The following is a 27,732-nucleotide window of genomic DNA, read 5'->3' as shown; positions in this document are numbered from 1 at the left end:
CACTTACCAAATGCGGTGGCACAGTGGTTAGCACATTGGACTCACATTCAGGAGGACAGTGATTCAAATCTATGCTCTGCCATGCAGACTTTAGTTTCCAGTGATTCCCTAAATTGCTTAAGCCAAATGTTGGAATGGTTCCTTTGAAAATGACAGTGAGTTTCCTTCCCCATCTGTTCACATTCCTAGCTTATGATCCATCTCTAATGTCTTTGTTGTCAACAAGACATTTAACTTTCATCCTTCTTCCTTCTTTCTGACACCTCCAACAGAAACTTAGAGTCTTGTTGGTAAGAGTGGTATAATAATATCAGTCCACATCAGGGAACATTGCCTAGAATAGTGGCTCTCAAACATTTTTGGTTCTTGATTTCTGTTGGTAAGAGTAATGTAATAATATCAATCCTCCTAGGGGAACAGTACTTAGAACTATGGAACTGTGGTTCCTAAACGTTTTAGGTTCTTAGTATCCTCAAAGGTGTTGTTGTTGTTGTTGTTGTTGTTGTTGTCTTCAGTCCAGAGACTGGTTTGATGTAACTCTCCATGCTACTCTATCCTGTGCATGCTTCTTCATCTCCGAGTAACTGCTGCAACCCACACACATCCTCCTGAATCTGCTTAATGTATTCATCTCTTGGTCTCCTTCTATGATTTTTACCCTCTACGATTCCCTCCAATACTAAATTGGTAATCCCTTGATGCCCCAGAACGTGTCCTACCAACTGGTCCCTTCTTTTAGTTAGGTTGTGCCACAATTTCCTTTTCTCCCCAGTTCTGTTCAGTACCTCCTCATTAGTTACATGATCTACCCATCTAATCTTCAGCATTCTTCTGTAGCACCACATTTTGAAAGCCATTCTCTTCTTGTCTAAACTATGCTCTACCATGCAGATTTTAGCTTCCAGTGATTCCCTAAATTGCTTAAGCCAAATGTTGGAATGGTTCCTTTGAAAATGACAGTGAGTTTCCTTCCCCATACATGGCTACACTCCATACAAATACTTTGAGAAAAAACTTCCTGACACTTAAATCTATACCCCATATGAAATTTCTCCTCTTCAAAAATGCTTTCCTTGCTGGAGCCAGTCTACATTTTGTATACTCTCTACTTCGACCATCATCAGTTATTTTGCTCCCCAAATAGCAAAACTCATCTACTGCTTTAATTGTCTCATTTCCTAATCTAATTCCCTCAGCATCACCTGATTTCATTCGATTACATTCCATTATCCTCATTTTGATTTTGTTGATGTTGATCTAGTATCCTCCTTTCAAGACACTGTCCATTCCGTTCAACTGCTCTTCCAGGTCCTTTGCTGTCCCTGACAGAATTACAATGTCATCAGCAAATCTCAAAGTTTTTTATTTCTTCTCCACGGATTTTAATTCCTACTCCAAATTTTTCTTTGTTTCCTTTGCTGCTTGCTCAGTATACAGATGGAATAATATCGGGGATAGGCTACAACCCTGTCTCATTCCCTTCTCAATCACTGCTTTCCTTTCATGCCCTTCTACTCTTATAACTGCCGTCTGGTTTCTGTACAAATTGTAAATAGCCTTTACCTCCCTGTATTTTACTCTTGCCACCTTCAGAATTTTAAAAGGAATATTCCAGTCAACATTGTCAAAAGCTTTCTCCAAGTCTACAAACACTAGAAACCTAGGTATGCCTGTCCTTATTCTATCTTGTAAGATAAGCCATAGGGTCAGTATTGCCTCGCGTGTTCCAACATTTCTACAGAATCCGAACAAATCTTCCCCGAGGTCAGCTTCTACCATCCATCTGTAAAGAATTTGTGTTAGTATTTTGCAGCCATGACTTATTAAATTGATAGTTCAGTAATTTTCACACCTGTTAACATCTGCTGTCTTGAGGATTGGAATTATTATATTCTTTCAGTGCTCTGTGAAATTCTTCATGCAGTATGATACCTCCCATCTCATCTTCATCTACGTCCTCTTCCATTTCCATAATATTTCCTTCAAGTACATCACCCTTGGTTAGACCCTCTACATACTTCTTCTACCTTCCTGCCTGCCTGTCTTTGCTTAGGACTGGTTTTCCATCTGAGCTTTTGATATTCACACAGGTGGTTCTCTTTCCTCCAAAGTTCTCTTTAATTTTCCTGTAGATAGTATCTATCTTACCCGTAGAGGTATATGCCTCTACCTCCTTACATTCGTCCTCTAGCCATCCTTGCATAGCCGTTTTGCACTTCTTGTCGATCTCATTTTTGAGACGTTTGTATTCATTTTCACCCGCTTCATTTACTGCATTTTTATATTTTCTCCTTTCATCAATTAAATTCAGTATCTCCTCTGTTACCCAAGGTTTGGAAGGTAGGAGACGAGGTACTGGCAGAATTGAAGCTGTGAGGATGGGTTGTGAGTCGTGCTCAGGGTGCTCAGATGGTAGAGCACTTGCCCGCGAAAAGCAAGGGTCACGAGTTCAAGTCTCAGTCTGGGACATAGATTTGATCTTCCAGGAAGTTTCAATGAGAGATGTATTTTAAAGTCACAAGCAATTAGTTGGGCAGATTTAGTACCTTTTGTACTTCTTCTATGTGCCAACTAGTAACTATTATTTGCAGTTCAATTTATAGCTGGTGTACACTAAAGTTTTAAACACATTTTATCACTGTATGCCCATCAGTTATTATTATCTGCCCATCAGAATTGACTTATTTCTCAATGATTTCTTTGTATTACCATTTGATGCAAGTTAGTAAGAAGGAGAATCTTAGCTCAGAGTCATGAGTTACACCATGGTGTGTCTTTTGGTTTAATGTTCAGAAAATTATCACCTGTAGTTAGAGATGCTGATGGAATCCTAGTCCATCCACATTTTTTAAGTTAGTGTATTAGGACTCTATGGTGAGATTGGATCTCTGTTGTAAAATGTATTACAGCTCTGTGAATATTAAACAGTGTATAAAAAAAATTTGTTTCCAGAATGAGTGGTTTGGTTCCTGCATCTACGACAACATTCATGCTGAGGATGTGGAGAAGGTCCGTGAACAACTCTCAACACAAGAGCCTCAGAATACTGGCCGCATCCTTGACCTTAAGACTGGGACTGTCAAGAAAGAAGGTCATCAGTGTAAGTTTAATTAAAGAACTGAAATATTATGCATTTATTGGTTGAACATGAAAGGAACTATTTCATTATATGTGAAAAGGCAGCAATAATGGGTATTCTGTGTATAATTATTATAGAAGAAGATAATGCTTAAGTTCTGGAATTTATAAATTCACCATCAAAGAGATGCGTAATTTTTGGGCTCGTGTTTATCTGTACATGCCGTGACAGTGTTAACACACTTTTAATTCTGAGTTATGATTATATTTAAGTTTTCTGTTAGATTCATACTGAAGCCAATGATTGGTTATTAATATTTGTCTATTAGAGAAAGTAGCATTTTCTGTTTAGATGCTATAGCTAACGGTATCTTTATGCATCAGCATTGTCATAGCAATGAAAGTTCCTGGCTTTGATGGTTCACTTCTACTGTTAAGCAGATTCAGATATATTTTTTGTTTCTTATGTCAAATTTTCTGGCATGATTTATAGTAGTATATTGAGGACTTGTGGTTTTCCTTGTTAACAGCTTCCATGAGGTTGTGCATGGGGTCACGAAGGGGTTTCATCTGCCGCATGAAGGTGGGAAATATAGCAGCAGAGAACATGGCAGTTGGACATCTCAATAGGCTAAAACAACGTAACAGCCTTGGTCCCTCCCGTGATGGCCAAAACTACGCTGTTGTGCATTGCACAGGTTACATTAAGAATTGGCCACCAACAGGTAAGAAACATACTTCAGCAGCAACTATTTGAATACACATTCATGAAGTATTTTCAGTTATTCCTGGACTGTTATGGCAGCTTTTTGAAAACTGCATTTAATTCTGTTCTTAAAGTATATATCGTATTCCTGCACCAGATGATTAAAAATATAATGCACAAAGTTATGTGGTAGCATTTAATATCTATTATCGTGTATTTATCTCATATCTAAATGTGCATCCCCCTCCCTCTCTCTCCTAGTTAAGTTGCACAGTGTCAAGACAGTGAGCTTGTATTCAGGAGGTCAACAGTTCAAATCCACTTCCAATCATCCAGTTCTAGGTTTTCTGTGACTTTCCTAAATCTATTAAGCAAATGCTGGGATGATTACTTTGAAGGGGTAATGCCAATTTCCTTCTCCAGTCCAAGCCTGCACTCCATCTCTAATGCAGACAGCACAAAAAATCTTAAAGTAGCTTCCTTCCTTCTATCCCCCCTTCTTCCCCCCCTCTCTCTCTCTCTCTCTCTCTCTCTCTCTCTCTCTGTGTGTGTGTGTGTGTGTGTGTGTGTGTGTGTGTGTGTGTGTGTGTGTGTGTGTGTGTGTGTGTGTCAGTCTACCTATTTTCTCTTTTAGTCTTACAATGCTTATAAATAGCATCACAGGAAATTACTATCTTACATTTCCTGTAGAGAATAATAAAATGGCTGGAAATTTATGACAACACAGGAAAGAAAGAGAAAAATGCATGGAAATAAACTACATCCAATATGTAATGAAGCTGTAGTACTAATGAATTAGTAATGTAAACAGTATATTATTGCTGTACTGTAAACTCATTATAGGTAATTCCATGACTTTCTTTGCTCACCTTGTAAAGAACAGAGATTATCTTAATAATGTTAAAATTCGCTGCTGTCATCACCAGGTGTACAAATGGACCGAGGTGGTGAAGAGGATGGGCATGGTTCTCATTGCTGTTTGGTGGCTATTGGCAGGCTGCAGGTTACTTCCACTCCCAACACGAGTGATCTTACTGGTTCCAATAGCAATGCAGGTATGCCAATTTTTGCTGAACACTGATATTTTTTAAGTTCATTGTAGACAGATTCAGTATCAGACACAGTTTTTGAAAACAGCGTTGTGTATGAAAAGTGAAAAAAATTGAACTGTATTCATTGCCTTGTTGCCAATCACATGTATGTTTGTGACGTCAACTCCTTTCGCCTGCTTCCATGGAGTTGCTGTAACAAAATTTTTTTCATTCTGAAAACTTTTCATTTCTGTTACTTCCTATCAATTTCATTGTATATCCCATCATACAAACTACTTTTACTTTGAGGAACACATTCATAGAACCACCATGAGTCTCATGCAGTTGCCTTCACTCTGTATTTGTGAATGAGTGGCCCAGAAGGAAATCTATCTGTAATCCCAAATGTCAATGTACTTGTATGATGCAGATGAATTAATCTCATCTGTATAATTTGGACCTCTTCAGAAATTACTTTATTTTAATTCTTCCCAAAGCCCAAAGCATTCTCCCAAACTTATTTGATGTGGTCCTTTGCTGTTTAATAAGTCATTTTCTTTTCATGTCATCAAAGAACCTAGAATTTTTCTGATCACTGCTCAGAATTAAAATAAACTGTCCCATTTAACTTGCGAGTGGTATCACTTCATGCATATGTTATGGGTTGGAATTTGCCCTTCCTCACTTTGCTGTCTCAGGATCATACTAAAAAATCCAGGATTCATCACCTGTGATCACTTGACTGAACCGTTTGTGGTCATTGGCAATCCTCTTGAGAAGATCAATGCACACATTTCTTTAATTGACCTTCAGCTTAGTTGTTAGGTTTTACGGCAGCATTTTGGCGCAAACCTTTCCCATGTGCAAAACGTTGATCAGAATTTGATATACGGTGAAAGTGTTTAACAGGTCCTTGTTGTTAAACATTGGTCTGGTGTCACAAGAGAACGCACACATTCAACAGTTTTATCAGTTTTTGAAGTTGAAGGTGTCTCTGAGTGAGATTCATCTTCGACTCGTTCTCAGCTTTCCAAAAATGATTTGAGCCAGCGAAAAATTTATGTTCTAGATAATAAGTGTTCCCCATAGACTCGTTTCAACTTTTCAAAGGTCACACTTGCCAATTCCACAAGTTTAACACAAAGCTTGCTGGTATAACATTGCTCTGAATTCCGCAGTATCGCTTTCGTAACATGTAACAAAAATACAGATTCACTGATTGTGCTCTCAGAAATCACGTGATGGCTGTATTGAGCTGAAACTGAGACTGAGCATCGGGAATGGATGATCACAGCACTCTACACAAGTAGAGCAATGCAGCATTGCCACATCACTTGCAGTGTTGTCAGTCTCACTACTTTTCTCACACACCTTATAATTAAGTATACATTAATCTTGAACAGTATATTCATTGCAAATCTTTTTATTTTTGAATGTTGTGTTTCAGAGTTCATTTCTCGACATTCTGCGGAGGGAAAATTCACGTTCGTTGATCAGCGGGTAATGGGATTGTTGGGGTATGCACCACCAGAACTTTTAGGAAAGTCATGTTTTGAGTTTTTTCACCCAGAAGACCAAACACACATGAAGGAAAGCTTTGAACAAGGTGAGCTCCACATACTTGATAAGTCATAATCTTTAGGAATATAATGTTCCATGTAACACAGATTGTTATCAGATAATGTAAGGAAATGTTACAGAAAATGTCAACCTTATTTTCCTGTTTACAGGAGCTTGAAAGCAGTTACAATTGTAGTTACTGGTGCCCCAGATAAACAACACATTATTGTGGGCCCCAAAGCGCAATGTATTTAGAGAATGGTATTTTGGTTTTTCTATTCCTGTAATTTCTGTTTCTGGAGGTAGTACTTGGATGACTAGCTATCCTTGCAGTTAGTCACACAGATTTTGGTGGCTTTGATGCTTTTGCAAACAGCAGTAAACACACACACACACACACACACACACACACACACACACACACACACACACACACACAAATGAATGAATCTACCAAGAACTGGGAAGAGCCGTTATTTATATCTTACTGAGGATTGATGGAACCAGCCACTGTAGACCGCAATGTCCCCATTCATACATGTATGTCGTACAATGTTTGATGCTTAACGAATTGCTTTATCAGAACAAATACGGACATACCCACACTGACAACATGATTAGTCAAAGACTGCTGTCCTCTTGACGGAGTGTATTGCAAGTGACACAAAGACTCACAGAATGTTAAATGATGGTATTAGCTGAAGACTTAAGGGCTGTGCTGACATGTGACCAGTGTGCCGACTGGTCCTGTTGACTGCAGGTATTCAGATCTGGGCTGTTCGTGTGTGTAGCCAAACACTGCCAGCAAGTTCCTGGAAAGGTTGAGGCAGTGAGCGAAGTTGTTTTGCTGAAGCAGTGTTACTCCCTGCCCCATGTCTTAATGTTTAGTGATATAGACTCCTCTCCTCGTGGAGTGGCCAGTAGATTGTCAGATCCAAATTCCTACCAATGCCAGTCATTTTAACTCAATGTTGCCCTTATAATTCTTTCTTCAGATAAGTTCTTGTTCTGTGTATACTGTTTTTATTTTTGAAATAAACACTTTATTTGATGATTTTTTCACTATTAGCTAATTTCACCCATTTGAACATTTTAAAGCTGCCTGGCAGTGAAACAAATGACGAAAGTTATAGCAGATTCAAGAATAGAAAAATAAAATCAGAAATATACATAAAAATCTTGTAAACACCGCCGTCACAGTGAAAAACTGTAATCACATATCTTACATTTCACCTAAAGCTATCACCAAGTTTGCTTATAAATGTGATTATAATTGGCACAACTTGCATATACATCACTAGTTAACACAGTTCAGATAAAAACCATAATGATATGAATTACATTTGGTATTACCTTCAGATTACATTAAAACTTTATTTACACAGATGTGTAAAATGAAAAAAATGCAACACTTAACATGTCTTTGTCGATGTGCCAGCATCAGTCACACTGAATCTGTTGGGTCCCATTTAAAACAAAACTACACATGATATTATCAACATCTAAAAATCAGATGGCATACATATCAGCAAATTTAACTGTACAGTTGTGTCATCAGAGAAAAAAAATTGTGTAAACAAAAGAAAATCAAACAATGGAAACTCCAGGCTGGAATGTCAACAATATTTGGAAAAGGATAGATCGCTACTCACCGTAAAGATGATCTGTTGAGCTGCAGACAGGCACAACGAAAAGACTGTTAGCCATTAATAGCTTTTGACCAAAGCCTTCTTCAGTGATAAAAGCACACACACGTTCACACAAGCAAGCACACCTCATGCACACATGACGGCTACCACCGGCAACTCCTATCAGATTCCGGTCGGAGCTGCCAGTGGTAGTGGTCATGCATGTGTGAGGTGTGCTAGCTTGTGTGTGTGTTTTCTGTGCTGAAGAAGACTTTGGCCGAAAGCTATTAATGTGTAACAGTATTTTCATAGTGCCTGTCTGCTGCAGTGGCACGGTGTAATGTTAAGCTCTCTCTATACAACTTAAGCGTTTTCATGGACTTACTTGTTGAAGAATGCTGGTTCTGCTTTCTTGCAGTGCCAATGTCTTCTGCTAGCACTGGACACTTCTCCGAAGATGTCACTGCTAGGAAGGGGAAATTTTCACTCTCTCGCTCTCTCTCTTCTTATTTAAAAAATACGCTACCCTTGGAATATCATTCAATGTACCAGAACATATTTATTTCCACTTTGTACAAAAAAACAACTAAACTTTATGACGTAAGCCCACACATTACCGGGCACCCAGAATCAGTTAATTACACATTTTTGAACACAATTAATACATAAGCTTTTATCACGGCTGACTATCCACGTCCAGTCCACGTACTCTCAACCGCAGTTCAATGTCTAATAAACAATCACTATTTTGAGTTTCTCCATTTGTTTTTTAACAATACAATGCTACATTACTCTTTGCAACCGGCCACAGAGGTTCCGGGCCATATTTTCTTATTCTTGGCAGGTCGTGCCGAACACTTGCCAGCACCGACGAATTATCACCCTTCCAGTTTCGCTTGCACATACAATAAATGGGTGCAGTATCCCATGCTCATCCTTACGCCCTGCTTTAAAATAACATATGTTTGAAACAGCTGTAACACAAGTGTCTCCAGACTTTCATAAAATTCTGGGGGCACTACAATGGGTCATCTTTACGGTTAAACAAAAGAAATAAACACTTGATCAAGGGCTTTACTGCCTATTCCTAAACTAAAAGTTATGTAAAAAATCTTTCCATTCCATATGAGAGGGAGTAAAAAGTCGGCAAAAAAAAAGAAAAAAAATTACATGTTTGAAACAAAGACAGTATTCTCAAAGTCTTCTACCAGTTTGACAGGTGACTGCATGCTATGCTTGCACAGCCAGTGAGACCATTTCATATAATTGCTGCACATTATCTTGCAAAAGGGATACTTTTAAAACTTTAGTATAGATAATAAACAAAAGGTTAAAATGGATACAAATATGGACACAACACAATAAAACAAAACTGCCTCAAGTATATGGTAATCATACACCATTCGTAGGAGGAAGGTTCACATAATTGGCAACAATTATATTTGAAGCCACTTGTGGCAGGAAGGTCTATTATAAAAAGTTAAATCTTATACACTTTTATAGCCCAAGGGAAAACAGCATAAAATTGTACCTGTTTCAAAAGTTGTACAGAAATGGTCTACAAATCAGTTATTTTTCAACTTCGTCTCTTTGTTTTCAATTTGTTCTGGGTGTTTATTATGGTTATAAATCTCAATCTTTTCTAAAATATTCATGAGACATTTTTATCAACTTTAAGAAATATGTGCAGAGTGTCATCAGTGTCTTTTGTAACATGGCTCTTTCTGTGTAGGTGAGACTTCAATGACGAGGCATTGCTGTCGTTAGGAAGAATGTGTTTCCTGAATCTCTTGTTAAATGATCTGCCCATCCGTCAGATGTAGAAATTGTCATGAGTGCCACACTAGCTTTTGTAAATTCCCAGCTGGGTAAACAGGTTACATTTTTGTGTGGCATGCCAGATTGAAAGCTGGTGTGCATTCCCATCTTACGGAACAAACAACCTATTCTATCAATAAAATAGAAAGAAACATTCCACATGGGAAAAATATATTAAAAACAAAGATTCCATGACTTACCAAACTAGTCCCCCTTAAACGTCCCAACAACCACCACCACCACATACCAAACGGGAAAGCACTGGTAGATAGGCACAATAAAAAAACACACACACAAAATTTCAAGCTTTCGCAACCCACGGTTGCTTCATCAGGAAATAGGGAAGGAGAGGGAAAGATGAAAGGATGTGGGTTTTAAGGGAGAGGTAAGGAGTCATTCCAATCCCGGGAGTGGAAAGACTTACCTTAGGGGGGAAAAAAGGACAGGTATACACTCGCGCGCACACACACACATATCCATCCACACATATACAGACACAAGCAGACATATTTATGACTCCTTACCCTCTCCCTTAAAACCCACATCCTTTCGTCTTTCCCTCTCCTTCCCTCTTTCCCGATGAAGCAACACAAACATACACACAAAATGCAAGCTTTCACAACCAATGGTTGCTTCATTGGAAAAGAGGGAAGGAGAGGGAAAGACGAAAGGATGTGGGTCTGCTTGTGTCTGTGTATGTGTGGTTGGATATGGGTGTGTGCGAGTGTATACCTGTCCTTTTTTCCCCCTAAGGTAAGTCTTTCCGCTCCCGGGTTTGGAATGACTCCTTACCCTCTCCCTTAAAACCCACATCCTTTCGTCTTTCCCTCTCCTTCCCTCTTTCCTGATGAAGCAACCGTTGGTTGCGAAAGCTTGAATTTTGTGTGTATGTTTGTCTATCGACCTGCCAGCACTTTCGTTTGGTAAGTCACATCATCTTTGTTTTTAGATATATTTTTCCCACGTGGAATGTTTCCCTCTATTATATCCATATCATTGATAAAAATGTTATGTTTTTAAGAAATTACTTAAAAATTAAGGTGTGTCTTATAGTCAGTAGCATCTTATAGTCAGTTAAATATGGTGTTCGACCATGATCGTGCATAATGGAAAAGTATCGCACTGTTTTTATTTCTCTAAAGATATCTATTGAAAGAAAACAGCAGCATAACAAATGGGAATCGAACCAAGGTTCTATTGGTAATCAAGTAAACCATAATTAAGTAAAAGGAAATTGTCACCAGCCTTGTTAGGCGAAGTTGTACCAAGTAGTAGCATAGTTCATAAAAAAGGTTAACTATTGGGAATGACTTCTTGATGCTGAAATTGTGTTTTGCAAATAAGATAACAAGCAGTAATGCAATTTAGGAAGCAGTGTGAGAGTGGTTTGGCATGAACAACACCGAAGAAATATTAACTGTTTTTGTAATGAGAGGCTGTCAGTAACACTTGCTATCCGTATATTCAAGCAGAAAGCTAATAATAATTATAGGAAAATAATTACCAATGGTGGAGCAATATTAACATGGACAAGAGGTTCTTTTATCAGCTTAATTGTTGGAAGATTGTGTCCTCAGGTAATTACTCTCTCTATTCTTATTGTTATTTGTATTCTCAAGGACCATTCACTTCCTTGCACTATTTAGCTTAAATGGAACATGTGGTACAAAGATCTAATGTACCATGTTTACCTGAGTATAAGATGACCCTGAATATAAGACCCCCCCCCCCCCTTGTTTTTAATGCTCTGTAAAAAAAAAAGTTTTTGAATGTATTCTGTTTAATCAAAATTACAAACTTATGTCGACATGAGGTCTTTGCTAACAAGTAACATTACACCTATTCGATACTTAGACCATTTATTCATTGTTCACATTTTGATAATGCAATAGTAATAAAATAGACAAAAAGAAATGGTTTTCATTCATTTTTATCTTTACTGCTTTTTTTGTTTACTTGGGCTGCAGCCTGTGGTACTGTCCAAACAGGACAGCTGTGAAACTTATATCTTTGTTGTCTCAAATATTTGGCTATTTTTCCAGATATTATGTGATTTCTGTGGCTGTGGTTACAGTGGAATCTGAAACATAGTGGCTTTCGCTTCTTTATTGATGTGAGAATGTTGCAGTATCTGTTGCTTCAAAATATACCTTGTGCCCAGCACTCTCTCATTGGCTTTGTAAAACAAGGAACTGCCACACTCCCTATCATTCCCATCATACCTCACTGTGCGTGTTGACAACATTGGTGCATGAAATATGAAAATATGGAACTGGCCTCAATCTAGACTTTCAGCACCTCCTTCAGAATTGTACGCTGTTGTTGAGTATTTGTCCAATTTTAAAGGCTATTCGATTCTGAGTACAGATGGATTCAGGCCAACTGCAGTTTAAACACGGCAGATGTTCATAAACAGCCAAAGTATGCAATATAGACTCCCATAGCTGGCAGCACAATGAAATTTGCTGCCTGCTCACTGCTCCCCACCATGTGGTCGGGCGTCACTGTCCCCCCTCCAACCCTTCCACAGTGCTGTGCTTGCACAGTAGTGAAATGCGGTGTGCTACCTTCTCGGGTGTAGGTCATATCCAACAGCTGCAACTAATACATGAATAAAAGATCACTATTCAATGCAGTTCTCGAACTTTCCCTCGTCCTGTGATCTAGGGACATCTGTTGGTATTACCTCCACAAAGGGTTTTTCTGCTGTAATTTATTCTTGCAGTAACAATTGCAGTCAGTTTATGCAGCATGTTCAGTAGCTGGTTGGTCTAGCTGTCTCATGGCTACAGTAGGTTGATGGTCATTCATGCAGAGTCAGCTTGTTAGCTGTCATGTTAACATAGAAAGCAACACAGTGGTTGCAGTTTAGTTTAGAGGTCAAATGGCTGCTTTCACAGTTAGCCCTGTCTTTGATGAGATAGAAGATGTCTGTGGAACAGGTGGTGGTGGTGGTGGTGGTGCAGGAAGAGGAGGAGGAGGAGGACTTATGGGGTAGATCTTGCATTTAGGTGATGAGCATTTCAATTCCAAATATACCAAAGGCTTTGTACAGTAACAAATCTCCCATGTCTTGTTTCTCCTGTCACCTAACACCTCCAATATACGTACCATTCAGCCATGAAGGGCGCTCCTCTCATGACTCAGTACCATCCAGGATTGGAACAACTGATTCATATTCTCGGCCAGAATTGTGACTGCCTCTTGTCATGTCTTGAAATGGGGAATATCCTACCCACTATCCATCCCACCACTCCCACAGTGGTATTCTGCCACTCACCAAAAATACACTATATCCTTGTCCATCCCTACTCCACATCTGCTCCCAATAACTTGTCTCATGGCTCATAACCCTGCAATAGACCTAGATGCCATGCCTGTCCCATACGTCCTCCCACCACCACCAACTACCACAGTCTCCTCACAGTTATCTCCTATGCCATCAACACTCCTATGTCATACCTATATAAGCAGCCATGTATCTACAAACTAAGCTGCAACCACTGTGCTGCTTTCTGCGTGGGCATGACAACTAACAAGCTGTCTGTCCACATGAGTTCCCACTGCCAAACTGTGGCCAGAAGACAACTGGACCAGCCAGTTACTGAAGCTGCTGCCCTACATGATGTACTGCTTCAAAGCTTGAACTGTCTGGATCCTTCCTACCAACACTAGCTTTTCTGGACTGTACAGGTGGAAACTATCCTTCCTATTTGTATCCTATTCTCCCGTAACCCCCCTTACCCTAATCTTTGCTAGTCCATGTCCACCTATATATCCCCTTCCCTGTTCCCACTTCAACACTACATAGGTGCCTATTCCACCAATGCACCCACTACTTTTTTTCTGCTTATCTCCTTTTCTGCTCTCCCCCCCCCCCTCCTCCCCCCCAAACTGCACCTAGCAACCCTACCCTTTCCCCTCCATGTCCCTGCACGCTCCCTCAAGCAGCTTCACACCTTCCCCCACCCCTACCCAGCTCCCCTCCTTTTTGCCCTCACACCCAGGCCAGAGTGTTGCTCCCATCAGGCACAGTTGCTGTCTGCAGTCTGGCCACCACAGCCAGAGACTGGTGTCCTACACATGTGTTTTCTGTATGAGAAGAAGACCTTTTGAGCAGAATCTTAAATGTCTAGCAATCTTTTCATTGTGCCTGTGTGCAGTTCAGTGTCTCTTCTATATTGTGAGTAGCAATCTGTCTGTTTCATAATATTGTTGTTAAAAAGAAATAAATGTAATATAAGGTTCATAAATGAGAAAGGTGTGAAAGTATAGCCGGCCGTGGTGGCCGAGCGGTTCTAGGCACTTCAGTGCGAAACTGCGCGACTGCTACAGTCGCGGGTTCAAATCCTGCCTCGGGCATGGATGTGTGTGATGTCCTTAGGTTAGTTAGGTTTAAGTAGTTCTAAGTTCTGGGGGACTAATGACCTCAGATGTTAAGTCCCATGCTGCCCAGAGCCATTTGAACCATTTGTGAAAGTATAAATGCCCATAACTAGAGAGAAGTTGAGCTTTTTTTAATTTTACTGGTTTTATTATATTGTTTATGATTTGTAACTGTTTTAATTACAAATCTGTCATCACATTTTAGAACAGATACTGCTGAATATGGTAATTTGCGTCAGTATCTGCAGTGTTTATGTTTACTGTTATTCTTTCACATGTCATAAAATTCTGAATCTGTACAACATTTAACCAAGAAACCACAAATCAGTTAGTAAAAAAGTATCATAATTTCTGGTATATTTGTACCACAATTTTGTTTTGTATGTTTAAAATGTCTACTGCTATTTTGTTTACTTGCAGTTCTGAAGCTGAAAGGACAGGTCATGTCAGTCATGTATCGTTTTCGTGCAAAGAGCAGAGAATGGGTGTGGCTACGGACTTCTGCTTTTGCTTTCCTTAACCCATACACTGATGAAGTGGAGTATATTGTGTGTACAAATACGAGTGCCAAGTAAGTTTAGTTTGGTTAACTACACTATATTTACCAATATTTGCTGAAGATAGCAGATTTTTTAAATATTAGATCTTAATTTCTTTCCTTCGGCAGTTGTATACCCTTCAATGTATTTATTTATTCTTCCTCTTATCATAGTTATTGATTCAAGAATGCACACAGAAATGAATACACTCATATAAAGAGAGTGATCTGTGTGAAGTCTTGACACAATGTTCTCTACCACAGAGTTATTAGCTGTATAATTCCACATATTACTTATAGTAACATTATTTCCCTAAACTTTAATTAATCTTTCATCTTCATAACTATACATTTTTAATTTGTATAAAACTAACAGCCTGTTGTTCTCCTCTTTCATTCTCTTGATTGTAGCTTTTTTTTTACAGTCTTCTTTCAGAAGAAGTCAGACAATTTCTACTTTGAATTGAAAATCTGCGACAGATTAAAACTGTTTGCCAGATGAGGCTCTAAACCAGATACCCGCTTTTCAAAGGCAGTACACTACTATTTACACTACCTAAGTACTCCCACAGTCCAGCTCAGCACTTCAACTTGCCACTGGTGTTTGTCCATATGTTTCAAACACCAGGAATTTCTTCTTCCTCTCCTCCTATCTTCTTTGTTTTCACTTATTGATGAAACATTATGTTGTGTTTGTACCTGTAGAACACGTGAGTAAATATTAATTGCCCAGTCTTAAAACATTAATGGTGTCTGTCTGCCCCTATTGCTCTCATTGACCAAAGCAGTTATTACATTCCCACAAGGGCCAAGGCCCAAGAAGATTGCATATCACGGGGAGTGCTCTTACAATGCTCTGGGTTCAAGTCCTTCTTTGGTACATAGTTTTAACTTGCCACGATATTTTGAAACAATGCACAAGCCACTGCAGTGTGAAACTGACAACAGTCTGTAAACCGTACCTTGATTGCCATTAAACCATTTCCCTGCGACATCATTTCTTCAAAAGTACTGCCCCAGCAAAGCATTCCGGAGAGCTTATGTGAAGTTTGGAAAACAGGAGAGAGTTAGTGACAGAATTGATGAAGTGAACGCAGCTCATGAATCATGCATGGCCAGCTCAGTTGGCAAGAGCATTTCTTGTGAAAAACAAAGTTTTGAGTTTCATTCCGCAAGGGAATTTCAGCTCCAAGGCAGAGTGAAAAATTACTTCTTGTATAACCAATCTCAGAGACCACTCTCTGCACCTGCTTATGGCTCTCTGTCCATTAAAACAATACCGGCCACAAACATTTTGAAACAGGCCATGCAACAAGTAATATTCATTACTTTACAAATCAACCAGGAACTTACGTTTTCAGGTAGACGAAGGCACTCCACTTTCTTCAAAAAATTATGGACGTATAGACTCCTGACAGCTAGAATGAACTAAGAGACATCTACTTAGTTGTAATGTATGCACATACTCCAGTGTTGCAAGTTTGCTTGCAGACAACCTGTGAACTGCTGTAAGAAACATAGGACATTGAAGTCGTAGCCACCACGTACATTTTCCAAAGCTATGTTTGGAATAGATATTGTAAAATGGGGTGAATAGAAACAGTTTTCAACTTGATAATTTTGAAAAGAAATATGAAAAGCAAAATTATATCGGATTATAGGTCTTGCGTGTAATTTATAATTAGATTTAGGATCTAACTCGTGTTTTTATAACATTAAAAATAAAAATCTTGGCATTTCTATTCACCATTCAGTGTTAAACTTACTATTTTTTCTATTTATTCATCTTTGGGATGAGTAGGGACATGTCAATATCTGTTTTGTGTCTGGGAGAATAAGAAACAAAATGTATCTGGTTAAAAAAAAAATTATTCAATACAGACTTAAAATATTGCATGAATTGTGTTTTTTATTCTGTTTTCCAATTTAAAATTTTTGCATCTTTTATTAATTTATTGTAACATTAGTTTGTTAATCCGTTTAGTCACTGGCATCATGTTAAAAATGATGTGTTTGAGTCTACAAGTCATTCCCCCAGAAGTAATGAAGAACTTTGAACAACAGATGAAAAAATGACTCCTCATCTGTTAAAATAAATGTGTTTAATCGGCCTTGTTTTTTCAAAAAAACAACAATATAACTTTTTACTTCTAAATAAAATTTTACATGTATACAATCTAAATGACTGCTTACTTTTTCCATATACTTTAGCTTAATCTCCTGGATTGAGAACAGTGGAAGGTGGTTCATCATTGCTGTCAAATTCTTGTTCTTCTTCTGAAGAAGCACTGATGATTACTATTTCTGTTCACCCCACTAATTCTGAAAATACAACCCCAAATTTTGAGTTACAAGAGTCAGATTAAAGTACACCTTAAAATTTAAGTTTTGGTTAATGAAATAGTATTGTACATTTGCTTATCATGTACTTAAAACAACACAATTTAGATTGGTATTCACAAGTAAAATTCATAGTAAATAAATTCAGTACCGTGTTGAATGTTTGTCCGAGAGTGAACAGAACACCTACTGACAGTGTCACCAACATCGAAATTCATAATTTCTCTGTTAGATTGGTACATTATCAACATAGACAAGCAATTATTTGAATTCTTTTCTTAAAGTTTCGTTTCAGTTCACCCCATTGTTTCTTTAGTATCCTTGCCAGTGAACATTGCTATGGATGCAGATGTGCTGGCATGGGTAGCACAGCAGATTAGTGCAGACAACTGGTATGGAAGGCATACGCTGGAGGGCATACATGATGAGTTGTCTGAGCAGACCTGCTGATAGAAGTGTTCACCTGCAGGCAATAGCAATTGACAGCTTGAAGGTGGTTCATTGAACTCTCTGCCAGGCACTTTATTGTGAATAGCAGAGTAATCGGGTAGATGTAGATGAATAGTTAACTTGGGAGGGGGCAGTTCTAACGCTGAGTTCAACCACTGCAGACCTCAAATTGCACGTTGTGCCATATGCTGTTTGTGTGTGTTCAGTTGTCAGCTGCCCATGCCTGTCATGTGTCTTGTTCATTCCTGGGCATGTCTCTTTGCAGTTTCAGACTTTCGGCTTCCCCATAGGTTGACTTGAGCCGCAAGTTTTTGTTGCCTCCGCTGTAGGTCTGCTCTCCAACTTGTTGTTGAGCCACCGTTGGTCCGTACAATACCTTGTGCTGACAGTGTTGGTAGCAGCATTGTTTGGCTGTGCAGGTACTGAATGGAATGAGGGACGTTCTTACATGTGTGACACTTCGCTCCCTCTCTCTCTCTCTCTCTCTCTCTCTCTCTCTCTCTCTGGGCTACGATGGGCCCATCATTTCTACTGTGCTGTGCTGGCGGGAACAGTTGCACATATAGAAGGAGCAGCAGCAGCATGAGCAGATGCAGATGCTGCTTAACCAGCTGCAGAATTGCTTCGTGCCCAATCAGATGGCAGTTGTAAGAGTCGAGGGACATGAAAGGGAAGCAGTGGTTGGGAAGGGAGCGAGACAGGGTTGTAGTCTCTCCCCAATGTTATTCAATCTGTATATTGAGCAAGCAATAAAGGAAACAAAAGAAAAATTCAGAGTAGGTATTAAAATCCACGGAGAAGAAATAAAAACTTTAAGGTTCGCCGATGACATTGTAATTCTGTCAGACACAGCAAAGGACTTGGAAGAGCAGTTGAACGGAATGGACAGTGTCTTGAAAGGAGAATATAAGATGAACATCAACAAAAGCAAAACGAGGATAATGGAATGTAGTCAAATTAAGTCGGGTGATGCTGAGGGAATTAGATTAGGAAATGAGACACTTAAAGTAGTAAAGGAGTTTTGCTATTTGGGGAGCAAAATAACTGATGATGGTCAAAGTAGAGAGGATATAAAATGTAGACTGGCAATGGCAAGGAAAGCGTTTCTGAAGAAGAGAAATATGTTAACATCGAGTATAGATTTAAGTGTCAGGAAGTCATTTCTGAAAGTATTTGTATGAAGTGTAGCCATGTATGGAAGTGAAACATGGACAATGAATAGTTTGGACAAGAAGAGAATAGAAGCTTTCGAAATGTGGTGCTACAGAAGAATGTTGAAGATTAGGTGGGTAGATCACGTAACTAATGAGGAGGTATTGAATAGAATTGGGGAGAAGAGGAGTTTGTGGCACAACTTGACTAGAAGAAAGGATCGGTTGGTAGGACATGTTCTGAGGCATCAAGGGATTGCCAATTTAATATTGGAGGGCAGTGTGGAGGGTAAAAATCGTAGAGGGAGACCAAGAGAGGAATACACTAAGCAGATTCAGAAGGATGTAGGCTGCAGTGTGTATTGGGAGATGAAGCAGCTTGCGCAGGATAGAGTAGCATGGAGAGCTGCATCAAACTAGTCTCAGGACTGAAGACCACATCAACAACAACAACATGCCACATAGCGACCCCGGATCTATGACTAGGGCAAAAATTTGATAGTGGCCCCGCACCCCGCTCCCCCTTGAACATTTGAGGTAGGACGTCCAAAAAAAAAAAATGGTTTTTCAAAAATATGTTTATTTTGTAGCACACATCTTTCTCAAGAGTTTGATGTATAAAAGATAAATGTTCGAGGGAATGTAAGGCATGTTATTTGGTCTTAAGTGTACCAAAGTGCAGTGTGCCTCTTTACACACCATTCTTCTATCACACCTCACTGTACTTTGCTCTGTGAAATTCAAACATGTATGTTTTTTAATGGAAGCCATCAAGCCTGTATTCAGGACAGTGGAAATGAAAATGTCCTGTGGTCCTCCCCTGCTCCCAGTTGGCCGGTTTGACATCCTGCCCCCCTTAAAACAAGCTCATAATTGCTACTGGATGGGATTATTTGTGACCAGAAAATTTCTCTCCCTCTCTCTTGCGTATTAGCTAATAACTTTCTCTTTTGTGTGACATACAATTAAATGTAGGAAACATAAAAGCAGTAAAGACAAGAGACAAGCAAAACAGTACACATTTCTTCAATCCTTAGGTCCCAGCATTTCTTTCTCTCTAATCTTATTACAGCTTTACACTGCGTGCTTTCCTTTCTGCGAAAGAATCTATTACCTCATCAAAATTCGTCAAACGTTTTGCTACATGAAAAATCAAAATGTCATCTAATACCGAAAAAGCTGTTAGTACAAATAGTACCCAAGAGTGGTGTGGTTTCTCGATTTGATTACGTCTGTTTCATTACTGTCTGGTAGATAAAACACACCAAACAAGCAAGACTGTTTTGTCACAAATGGTCATTTTCATTTATGTCACTTACATAAATAACATGAAATACCAATATCAAATGCTATTAGGCCTACTACTAGCAAAAAGTCTTATGTTAGGAAATACTTTCACATTTAACTCATATGCTCCAGTTTATAAAGCACGAGATCGAAAAGTAGTAGTAGTAGTAGTAGTAGTAGTAGTAGTACATAATTTTCATATAAATTTGGAATCATTATATTGTCTCACATAATTTGGTGTGAAGTCCCCATTTCTTCTCCTTCCTCATTCTAACAAACCATCTTGTCGTCACTAATACTGGAACTGTTCTTGCTGTTGTCAAAACGTATTCTCTGGTTAACTTCACTAAATCACCGGTTTAGTTATGCTACGTTTATTCCCTGGTTAGGCATTACTACATGTTAGTACAACGTGTTTTCCAGTCTCTGCATCTGCTGACTGAGGACTATGCAACTGGCCCTTAGTAGTGTAGCAATCTGGCAAAAATTGTCTGTCAGAATTTCATAATATGTAATTACCTGTTATTCCTGTTAGTCATTAATTTCTGCTGTAGTAGTCTGGGTCTATGGATGTCACTAATAATACTAACAACTCTTAACATTTGCAGACCAAATCAACCACATAAACAAACCGACTGGCATTCCCCCGTTCAGGTTTATTCGCCTTAGCTCAATATAGCCCTGTCCCCTTTTGGCTGTGGGAAAGCTTTTTATTTGTAGATGCAACAGGGATGACAATTCCCATAGCACAGACATCACATACCTGGATGCTAGGTACTTTGTGAAACAAGGTTTTTTTCTTTGAGAATGTGAATTTGGCACCCCTGAAATTGCCACTCGGAGCAGATACCCTGGTTTGCCACACTACCCCGCCCCCCAATCCCTCCTCCTCCTCCCTATATCCAGGCTTGCCACACAGGTAGCAAGCGAGGTGCCTGTTGTGTAGTTTTCTTCCACGCTGCTAACTCTCTTTGGCGGTTTGGGTGAGTCTCTGGAAAGGGGGGTGCTTTGTGCATTGCCAGGTAAGACGTATTGTTGATCCAGTGTTGATCCAGTTGATAAAACTGCCTTGTTATTGTTGAGAATTTTGAAGCCACACACTGAGCTGCCAAAACTCCCATTTGGTGAATGTTGCAGGTTGCTTACATAGTATTTAAGAAGTCAAATCCATGCAGTGGCAACATGGTTCCAGTTTAACCAGCACTCCAGGCAGTCATGTGTGGCCTTGATTGCCGATTTGTGGGGTCTCATGCCAGTGTCATTTTGAGTATGGTACTTCATATGCAGACTAACTGATTTGGGACATGATTGATCCTCAGTATCAAACTGGGCTTGATTGATCCTGAGTACCAGACTGGGCCAGTGGCATTATCCCACTCTACTTTAGTTGATGTTGCCCAGATTGCTGAACATTCATCAGTTTTCATGTGACACACTTAGATGTACACAGTCAACAGCCCCCAGTGCCCCATTGGGTTTCCCAGGTGGCCTACTCTCCCAGCAAGTCATTGTGTTGATGCCGTTGATGATTCTGGTGTTATGTTGTCACAGTGCTGCCCTTCTTCGCCCCTGTCAAGCTCGGTGTGTTTGCATCATTCACAGTGTTATAATTCCTGCCCATGGCATTTTTCAGTTCCTCAACTTCATTCTCCTTCCACTCATTGGGTGAGCTAGCTGTGCTGCCCTGATTGTCTTTTGGTGCATGTTCAATTAGATTGCCTGATCTCGGAGCTCACGTATGGGGTATGCAGAGCAGAGTCCTCTAACTGGGGTGTATCAAGCCTGATGTCCCCACAGAGCTCAGTCTTGGATCCCTTGTTGTTCTTAACATATATTAATGACTTGCCACTCTATATTTATGAAGATACAAAGCTACTTATTTTTGCTGATGATACACGTATAATAATCACACCCAACAAACAAGAATTAGCTGAAGAAATTATAAATAATGTTTTTCAGAAAATTATTAAATGGTTCTCTGCAAACGGATTCTCACAAAACTTTTGAGAAAACACAGTATAAACAGTTATGTACAGTAAATGGCATAACACTATTGATAAATATAGACTTTTAGCATAAGTCTATTACTAAGGCATAACATTCAAAATTTCTGAGTGTGTGCATTGAAGAGAAATTGAATTGGAAGAAACACCCTGATGATCTTCGGAAATGGTTAGGTTCAGCAGCTTATACTAACAAGGTTATTGGAAATTTTAGTGATTAATGTATCAGTAAATTTGCCTTCTCTGTGTGTTTTCATTCATTGCTTTCATATAGCCTTATATTGTGGGGTAATTCATCATTAAAGGAAAAAGTATTCATTGCACAAATGCACGTAATCAGAATAATAGCCTAACAGACATTTATTCAAGGAACTCGGGATAGTTACAGTACCTTTGTAGTATAGATATTCACATATGAAATTTGTTTTTCATTATCCATCCAAATTAAAAAATAATAGCAAAGTGCATAGCTACAGCACTAGAAGAATGGATGATTTTCACTATTCTGGGTTAAATCTGACCTTGGCAGAGAAAAGGGTTAATTATGCTGCCACAGAAATCATTGGTCATTTGCCAAATAGCAGTAAAAGTGTGACACATAGCCAACCAGCATCTAAAAAGAAATTAAAAGAATTTCTGAATGACCTATCCTCCTACTCAGTAGATGAATTTTTAGATATGCAGGAGTGATGCTAAATAATAATGATAATAATAATAATAATAATAATAATAATATATGTTCCACATCATTATGAAATGTCTTATTCATGATCTGTGGAACAAGTATTAACATAATGTAAATGCTGTCAGGTAGGTCATGTAGCAACTGTTCGTGACAGTCAGTGAGTTGCTGATTGGTCATTGGGTGTCCCTGCATTTTCACTGAAATCTGGGATTTTCTCTGACGGCCTGCATCTGTTGCCCTAGCGTATTCTACTGATGCTGGTAGTGGATGGGTGACTGACTGAATTTCAAGTAAACATGGGAGTGGCAATTAGATATGTACAGACTCTTGGGCTGCCCAGCACTGCAACAGCTGCTACTATGAGTTGTATCATACCATAAACAGTGTATTCCTTTCTGTCTCTGCATGGTATAAAAGAGTGGAACAGCAACTTACATTGTTAGTGGTTGATTCCCATTGCTGCAAAATATTTTTAGGTTAGCCGCTTTTTCTTTTTTTTTTGCTTCCAGACAGTTGACAAAGTTCATTTAGTGTCTCATTCGGTCCCTTTTCAAGATTTAGACTCAGAGCTTCATTTCTCTTATTTCATCGAATCAGTGGCCCACCACTCTGTTGATGTTTCAGAAGCCCAACAGCACTGGAGGGTCCAGTATCTTTCACGCATTGACTTGCGTGATGCGTACCTGCAGTTGCCGTTGGTCGTAGCTTCTTAGAGTTTGTTGACAGAACCCCCTTTGGGCTTAACCAGTTCAATTGCTTGCCTGTTGGAAACTCTTCTGTGCCAGAAATTTATCAGTGATATTTGGAGCTTTTGATCATGACATACCCTGTTGTGTAAACTACCTTGGTGACATCTGGGCCGCGGGCTCTACATCAGAATACCATTTTTGAAATCTACAGAGAGTTTTTCAATGTCTTCTGGAGAATATCCTGCTGTGAAGTTTTCTTCCCTGCTACCACTGACTCTGTTTGCCGGTTTTGATTCATCTACGGAAAGGGGGCTCTTGCTGCATTGCCAGGTAAGGTGTGTTGTTGATCCAGTTCAAAAACCGCCTTGTTATTGTTCAAAATTTTGTAGCCACACACTGAGCTGAGAAAGTGCAGTTTTTCTCCTAGAGAGTGCCGTCTGTTGGGACTTACGCTCAGTAAAGATGGCTTCACCCTATGGATGATAACATCTAGGTCATCTTCAACTTGCCGACATCTAAGAACCTGAATGAGCTAAAGTCTTTTTTGGGCAAGCTTTCATATTATGCTAAGTTCGTTCCCCAGGCCACACACATCTGCCATTCCCTTAAATGTCTTTGCCAAAATGGCATTAATCTTGTTTAGTCTGAAGATTGTCAACAGGGTTTCAGTGCCCTAAGCAGTAGTTTTGCTCTTATCCCTTTTTGGCTTCTTTTACATTGGGAAACCTTTAACCCCAGTGTGACATGTCCCAGTATGGCGTTGATGTGCTTCAGTCCCATCTTTAACCCAAATTACACCAAGCAGACCATTGCTTACCTGTCAAAGACACTTTCCATAGCACAATGTAATTGTTCACAGGTGAAGAAAGAGGTTTCTGGCTATTGTTTTCGGAATTAAAAAGTTTCATGTTTTCTTGTGTGTGACAGGGTTTCCTCCTTAACACCATCCACAAGCCACTGGTTTCCTTGTTTGGCACTCGTTCCAAGATACCAGATAGGACTGTCCACCGATTGCAGAGGTGGATCCTCTTGCTCAGTAATTGTTGCTATGTCATTCATTCCTGCCTCAGTGTCCAGCATGCAAATGTTGATCTGCTATTGCTACTGCTGGTGGGGCTCAATCTGGAGTTCAATCGGCTGAAGGCTCTTGTGTTTCTGTTGGATGATAACCTTGCAGCAGATCTTGTCGGATTTTCAATAGAAAGTGTAAGAGGTCATGAGCGCTATTGCTGCTGAGCTACTTTTCCGTAAAATCATTTCGGCTGTCCAGATGGGCTGGCTGGACCGCATTTCCCGGGGTGTTGATCCGGCATGGTGTATGGTTTTTATCATATGTGATCATATCAGTGTTATCCAAGGGGCCCTCTTTCTTGCCACAGGGGAGCAGCCCTGTTAGCTGGTCCCCCCCCCCCCTTTCCCCTCTCCCCCATTGTTGTGTCCCTTCATACTCCAGCTGCTGCATGTGTCAGATTGGGATATGACTTGTATGGAGGCATTGGTGTGACGTCACATCTACAGGTTGGTGGTTGATCGCGATGTCGAACATCTGGTGTGGGCTTGCGGGACCTGTGCACAGAACCAGGCTGCATCACTGTACCACTTTTCCCGTTGGCAGGTCGCAGAGCTCCCTTGGAACAAGATGCATGTCGGTTGCATGGGTCCATTTTTGGGCTGCATGTGTTTGTTGATGAGTGATGACTTGTTAAATGTAGTGTAGGATGCTAGACTGTCTTGCACGCCATTGACTATCAGTCTTCATGTGTTGTTGGTCATTTTTACCATCAAGGGATTCCCCAGGACCATTGTGTCTGATAATGGTCCACTTCCATCCTTCTGGTGGAGCCAGCAGCATCTGTGTTGCCTACTTTGGTGGTCGGTCCACTGCCTGAGTCTCTGACACCCTCTCTGGTTCTGTTGTCAATGTCACGGCCCAAGCCCAAATTGGCTCTATGTGACTTTTCAGGGGTTGGGGGATTTAGTATCCCTGCCAACAGACATCACAATTTAGACAGATGAGCTGGTGTGTGTACTGCAGCGGACTAGTGCAGAAAACGACTGTGAGGCGATGCATGTGACATACTGCAGGGGCAGGCCCGCTGATGGAAATGTTTACCAGCGTGTGACAGTTAGCCAGGCAGAGCAGTTCTACTGCCGAGTTCAACCCCTTGTGGACCTCGCCTTGCACCTCATCCTGTGTGCTGTCTCCATGTGCTCAGTCGTCAGCTGCCCACAGCTTCCATGTGTTGTGCTCACCCCCTTGCACATATCTAGTGGTTTTGGACTTCTTGCTTCCCTGTAAATTGACTCGTACTTCAAGTTTTTGTTTCCTCCTGCAGGGTTTTGTTTCCTGGCTTATTACAGCCCATGGAGCAAGGTGTATTAGAGCGTTTCAAACTATATTACTTAAGAGAATTGTTATGTAAGTTATTGTTAGAATGAAAAGAGGAGGGAGAAGAAAGTCTGGCAGTAAATCATAAAAATATTCATTTGAAACATGCGTCCTACATGATAGGAGCAGCATGGGATGGTGTAAAGGATCAGAATTTAAAACAAATGTGCAGTAAAATTTTGGGTACAGCAGAAAGGTCTCAAAGTCTGATTGAAAATGGTGAACAGAATGTTATGTCCAGAATGCTCAAGATACTTAGAGAACTCAATTGCCATGGAAGTGATGAATAAGATATTCAAAAATGAACGAGTGTCTATGATTTACAAGGTGCATTCAAGTTCTAAGGCCTCCGATTTTTTTTCTAATTAACTACTCACCCGAAATCAATGAAACTGGCGTTACTTCTTGACGTAATCGCCCTGCAGACGTACACATTTTTCACAATGCTGACGCCATGATTCCATGGCAGCGGCGAAGGCTTCTTCAGGAGTCTGTTTTGACCACTGGAAAATCGCTGAGGCAATAACAGCACGGCTGGTGAATGTGCGGCCACGGAGAGTGTCTTTCATTGTTGGAAAAAGCCAAAAGTCACTAGGAGCCAGGTCAGGTGAGTAGGGAGCATGAGGAATCACTTCAAAGTTGTTATCACGAAGAAACTGTTGCGTAACGTTAGCTCGATGTGCGGGTGCGTTGTCTTCGTGAAACAGCACACGCGCAGCCCTTCCCGGACGTTTTTGTTGCAGTGCAGGAAGGAATTTGCTCTTCAAAACATTTTCGTAGGATGCACCTGTTACCGTAGTGCCCCACAATTGGTAAGGATTACACCCTCGCTGTCCCAGAACATGGACACCATCATTTTTTCAGCACTGGCGGTTACCCGAAATTTTTTTGGTGGCAGTGAATCTGTGTGCTTCCATTGAGCTGACTGGTGCTTTGTTTCTGGATTGAAAAATGGCATCCACGTCTCATCCATTGTCACAACCGACAAAAAGAAAGTCCCATTCATGCTGTCGTTGCGCGTCAACATTGCTTGGCAACATGCCACACGGGCAGCCATGTGGTCGTCCGTCAGCATTCGTGGCCCCCACCTAAATGACACTTTTCGCATTTTCAGGTCGTCATGCAGGATTGTGTGCACAGAACCCACAGAAATGCCAACTCTGGAGGCGATCTGTTCAACAGTCATTCGGCGATCCCCCAAAACAATTCTCTCCACTTTCTCGATCATGTCGTCAGACCGGCTTGTGCGAGCCCGAGGTTGTTTCAGTTTGTTGTCACACGATGATCTGCCTTCATTATACTGTCGCACCCATGAACGCACTTTCGACACATCCATAACTCCATCACCACATGTATCCTTCAACTGTCGATGAATTTCAATTGGTTTCACACCACGCAAATTCAGAAAACGAATGATTGCACGCTATTCAAGTAAGGAAAAAGGTCACCATTTTAAGTATTTAAAACAGTTCTCATTCTCGCCGCTGGCGGTAAAATTTCATCTGCCGTACGGTGCTGCCATCTCTGGGACGTGTTGACAATGAACGCGGCCTCATTTTAAAACAATGCACATGTTTCTATCTCTTTCCAGTCCGAAGAAAAAAAGTTGGAGGCCTTAGAACTTGAATGCACCTCGTACTTCCAAGGCATCAAAAAATGTAGTATATTGAATTTGTAAATCTTGTCACTGGTAAAGTACCTCATCAACTAGTGGTCCAGAAAATGAAGATCAAAACATACCAGCTCCTTTTGAAGCATTTACATGTTTAGATACTGACTTGCAATGGTTTGAAGCCCAAGAAGAAATTGACCAGATTCAGATATCTATCCTGAAGAAAGTGTGCAACTTAGTGGCTCGTAAGTGGGTAAGCTTGCTTAGAAAGAATTCAGTTAAGGATTTTATAAGTGTTAATCCTGTACATGCAGAGTGATTCCATGTTGATAATACAAACTTTCTGTGATGATGGATAAGGATAAATGTATCAACTTGAGG

General features: G+C 40.1%; 1 protein-coding gene across 3 annotated transcripts in view; it reads left to right on the top strand.

The window, feature by feature from the left end:
• LOC126485136 (aryl hydrocarbon receptor nuclear translocator homolog) overlaps positions 1-27,732 on the top strand; it is a 536,090-nt gene that overhangs the window by 491,800 nt on the left and 16,558 nt on the right. For all 3 annotated transcript variants that reach the window (XM_050108786.1, XM_050108785.1, XM_050108787.1), the window contains 5 exons: positions 2,953-3,100; positions 3,609-3,803; positions 4,711-4,839; positions 6,263-6,421; positions 14,628-14,778. In XM_050108786.1, the coding sequence (XP_049964743.1) occupies positions 2,953-3,100; positions 3,609-3,803; positions 4,711-4,839; positions 6,263-6,421; positions 14,628-14,778 (782 nt within the window). The remainder of the gene's footprint in view (positions 1-2,952; positions 3,101-3,608; positions 3,804-4,710; positions 4,840-6,262; positions 6,422-14,627; positions 14,779-27,732) is intronic.

Source organism: Schistocerca serialis, chromosome 6 (genome assembly GCF_023864345.2).
Source record: "Schistocerca serialis cubense isolate TAMUIC-IGC-003099 chromosome 6, iqSchSeri2.2, whole genome shotgun sequence".
Lineage (NCBI taxonomy): Eukaryota > Metazoa > Arthropoda > Insecta > Orthoptera > Acrididae > Schistocerca > Schistocerca serialis.
The sequence above is the reverse complement of the archived record's forward strand: the minus strand, read 5'-3'. Positions and strand labels throughout refer to the sequence as shown.